A 4,476-nucleotide genomic window follows, 5' to 3' on the forward strand; every position below is an offset into this window, starting at 1 on the left:
CTCCAGACCACAGACTGCTCTCATTAGTGACATTTTACATCTCCAGCTATAATGTATGTAGCATCAACTGTGTGCACTGCTGAGCATTACAATAGTAAACAAGAAATTACTTCATAAAGTCTATAAATGATCCACTTTTACACTTTAAATTTAAAGGGACATTAAACTCAAATTGTAAGCTGCATGATAATGTACATTGGCATCTGAGAATAATTTTGCAATGAATAATGCAGCTTTATTTTTGTCAATTGAGCAAATAGTGTTTTTCTTTTCACTGATTTCCCTGTCCCACAGAACAAAAGTATCCTTGCTAGCCAATCACAAACTAATACGTCAATATAGCATGAACACTGTTTGCACATGTGCAGCGTTAAGGAAAAAAAAATGAAGGTTTCCCTTAAGGTGGTTCAGCACTGATTCATCTTAGTTACTTAGTAATTAAACAGGTATTTAAACACACATTCCTTTCTAATTTTGAAATTATATATATATAAACACACACACACTAATAAAATCCACACCTAAACTACCTTCTATGCCAACTGTTATTGCAAAGAATAATTTTAAATCCTGATTGTGAAGAACTGATAACCCACCTTAAAAGAACAAATGAGTTTCAAGAATCTGAGGGAGATGAACAAAGGCTTACACAAATTAAGTAAAATAATTAATCCAATCCTCCGAGAGTAAGTGGGAAAAAGTACAATTTTCAGAAGTATTTCAGCAAAAGGAAGCAAAATAATGAATGTATATTGCAATAATGTTTCACTTGAAACTTTATTGCAAATTAAAATATTTATGCATTTCCGAAATATTGATTTTAAGGGTTATTGTATAGGCCTCATTTGCTCTAAGGAATGTTACCAGGTTAAGGGATATGAAATGTCACACCACCCACTAACATTTCTTTTCAATGAGCGCTTAGGCATCTTGTGAAACCAAGCCCTTACATATATTCTGCCGATTTTCCATGTGATAAGAAATTTAGTCTGGAACAGTCTTCATCACCATGTAAAAGAACTTACCATGCATTCAAAGGCATTACATTAAAAATATGTAACATTTACTTTGAATCATGAATAGATTCAACAATTGACAGTGTGCACATTTAACTCCTTGGCTACCAACAGTGTGTTATAGCCATCTGGCACCCAGAAGGTTAACTCTTCTGAGTGATTAACTGCAGCTTTCAAATCCTGCTAATGTTTTAGGTCTTGAAGCCTTTTCTTCTGAGCAGATCACACATTTTCAAGTTCCTTTACTCAAGGAGAAGCATATGAACTGGTATAAATTACAATTAAAAACTCAACAAGCATAGCTAACTAGAACCCCTCTTCCATAAAGTCTGCAATTTGAAGAAAATGTTCTATTACTGATGTTTGGTATCTAAGCTTAATCAAATTAGTCATCTTTTCTCAGACAGGGTATTGTACTAGCCCAGTCAAATGGCTACAGTACAGCTACCAACCCCCCACCCCATAATTCCTCTGCTACACTCAATCTGCAACAAAATTGTCCTGTTCTAACGTTAACCATTTCTAGGTCTAGATCCAGTTGTAATACTTACCTTGTTCCATTATATTGTATTTCCTAAATAAAATGTTATAGCTAATAGAACTTGCAAAATCTAGTCTCTGGACCTTCGCATGCATGGAGGACTATGAGAGAGTTTTAGCTACGTATTAGACCTACAATTTCATCAGATAAGAGTGTTGGGCACTAGCTAAAGTAACCACTTTTACCTTGTATAAAATTGATACGACTAGATTTTAGCTATAGGCGAGTTTTTTTTATTTTGTCACCTAAAGACTATAGCCTGCCTTAAGACAAAATGGTTGACCACACCCCACCGAGTAAGAGGTTTGTTTAACTTTAAATCAGCAGAATACGTACCATTTAAAGGGGCAACATTTTATAAGATGCATACTTAGACTCCCAACTATTAAGAACTGCTTTAAAAATAAATAGTCAGCATAACTTTTTTTGAAGCAGGCCTTCCTTAATAGGGTCTGCAGTTTATCATCCCCTTCCTAGCAGAAAAACAAAAAAAAAACAAAAAACTAAAGTTCTAAGTACAGTCAGCTGGGACTCCATATCTGAATTTATCAATCCCTGGGGCTGGCAGATGTTGCAGATCATACATTTTAGCAAAAGGCATTATGCAATATTGCCTCCACACTTATACCAATGAATATTTGTTTAGCAAATATGAAAGTGTCTTTAACCCATACTATGTAAAAGGGAATGTTGAGAAAAAAAAATAAAAAAATTATATAACTCTAAAGCTTGCTGCACCCAAGGCTTTGTTAGTCCAGCATTATGCATTAGTTGGAAATAGCTAAGAAAGTTACATGAACCAGACATAAGTTTCATATATATTTTTTTTTATTTGCATATTAAAAAAAAAAAAGAAAAAAATTGTGCATTCCAATAATTCAAATCATTTTGAACAAATAAAAAAATGGCACTCAATTGGACTGCATTATACAGCTTGCTGGACCTTGGTGCAGCCTTCCTTTCACATCACCGCATGTTACTCAATTTCTGTAGTTCCACCCAAGTTCTCCTTTCAGTTATCATGCAAGCTCTTTCTTGTGCCACCAGAACCAAAGTCAGACAGTCAGCGCCTTCAATGTACAGTAGTTCTTATTCCTCTCTTTTGGTGTAACGGGGCAACAGTACAGTAAACATTTTCCAAGACTCTTTGTATCTTAGTTATTCCTTACAAAGTTAAACAGCTAAAAGAAGAAAAATAAGAAGGCAATGCTTGTGGAATGTACAGTGCATATCAGGGTGATGGAGATTCATTATGAGTCAGATTGCTTTTTCTCTTGTTCAATTGCTAAAAAGAAAGAAAAGAAAGCCATTAATGTAATCTTTAAGTTATTCAAAGATACAAGAAAAAAAGAAAAAAAAAAAAAAAACCCACACAAAATGAATCTAAAAACTTACTTTCTTTTGAAGGAAGGGGATTTTTCTCTTGTGTTTCTGTTTTCTTCAACTTAGCTTTATCAAACTTCTCAATCTCAGCCATATCTGGTTTGTCAGACATTTTGTATAGGGATCTGTTTCAAAAGAAAGGATAATGCATTATTAAAGAAAGCGCCACCATTCTTAGAGACAAAAAAAAAAAAAAAAAAAAAGCCAGATTTTAGTGGCTACCACGCCCTCTTACATTACAGTTTAACAAATGCATATATTTTTTTTAAACTAAATATACTGCTTTCTAGGCAAAAAGCTCAATGGAGAACACAGAATGCATTGTGAACAAAAGCTGTGCCTGCTTACCACCATTGCTTAGTTGTATTCATTGTAAATACCTCACATACAGGGGGGGGGGGGTGGGAAATCCACTATTCTTTCACAATTAAAGAACATCACAAGAATAAAATGTTGGAGCAAAGCCTATAGACTATGCTAATCAGGATGGGCATATTCTGGGTAGCAGTCTGCTTTTTTCCTCCCTGATGAAGTCATGCATTCTTCTCTGCGTACAAAGAACTGCAGTCCAAGAAGCCTTAACCACCGCCCTATTCTGCTCAAAATCCAGCTGCTTTCTTATATCACCTAATCATTGGTAGGTTATGGTATTTGCATTTAGTACTATACTTGTAGCCATGTGAGTCATTTTCTTTTTTAGATAATACAAGTATTACATTTTTTAGGAATACATAAAATGATGTTACGGAGACAACAAAGGATGAAGGAGCTTAATGACATAGGACAAAGCAGAACGCTCCGTTGCTTCACAACAACAGTTAAAAAGTCTTTAACCCTAAATATAAGACAACTTGCAATGGCTATGGAACACTGTTTACACAAAACAGCAGATACCATTTTCCCATGCAAACAAACTAATTAACCTTAGCACCAAACACAAAGGAACATTCTTTCCTTAAGTAAATATAAAGGACTATTAAACAAAGCTACAGCAAAACAGACAGCAGCAAAAAAAAAGTTTCTATAAATAAAACCAATACTCACCAGAGACAATTCACAAACAGCACAATTCCTCTCAACAGATGCAGCCTTGAGTGTGAAGAAAAAAAATCCCTGCCTGAGAATTTATATAATCTGCCCTATGCAAATTGCAGTGATGTCATCAGCAAACATTAACCCCTTGCTTTCCTTATTTCACTGTTTGAAGATGATCTTTTTTTTTCCTTTAGTTTATAATATTTAACATATTAGTATCAATCTTTTGGATGTGTTAGTAATTTAAAATTATTCAGCAATTTGAAAAGCAATGGAATATTATTTTTTAAAGAAAACTAGAATACATCTGAGCTTAGTGTTCTAATTTATTTTTCTCGGTCATATGGCATTATTTTACTTCATAAATTGGTATTGGGAACCAAATGAGGGTTACTAACAATACTTCAGTGTTTGTGTCTCCAGGACAAAAAGGGGAGCAATATTTTGGGGTGTAAATTCCATATTTTCCCCATAGATTTTTCAGAGCCAGCACTTAGATAT

At 34.2% G+C, this 4,476-nt stretch overlaps 1 protein-coding gene across 1 annotated transcript; it reads right to left on the reverse strand.

Annotated features, from left to right (window-relative positions):
• Window positions 1-2,363: 2,363 nt before the first annotated feature.
• Window positions 2,364-4,097, reverse strand: TMSB4X (thymosin beta 4 X-linked). Its single transcript, XM_053704876.1, has 3 exons — window positions 3,985-4,097; window positions 2,953-3,065; window positions 2,364-2,842 (listed from the first exon to the last, which is right to left on the reverse strand). Exons 2-3 carry the CDS (start codon window positions 3,050-3,052, stop codon window positions 2,808-2,810), a joined length of 135 nt encoding a protein of 44 aa, XP_053560851.1. The 5' UTR covers window positions 3,053-3,065; window positions 3,985-4,097; the 3' UTR covers window positions 2,364-2,807.
• Window positions 4,098-4,476: the final 379 nt, after the last annotated feature.

The sequence above is a fragment of the Bombina bombina genome, chromosome 3 (genome assembly GCF_027579735.1).
Source record: "Bombina bombina isolate aBomBom1 chromosome 3, aBomBom1.pri, whole genome shotgun sequence".
Taxonomy (NCBI): Eukaryota; Metazoa; Chordata; class Amphibia; order Anura; family Bombinatoridae; genus Bombina; species Bombina bombina.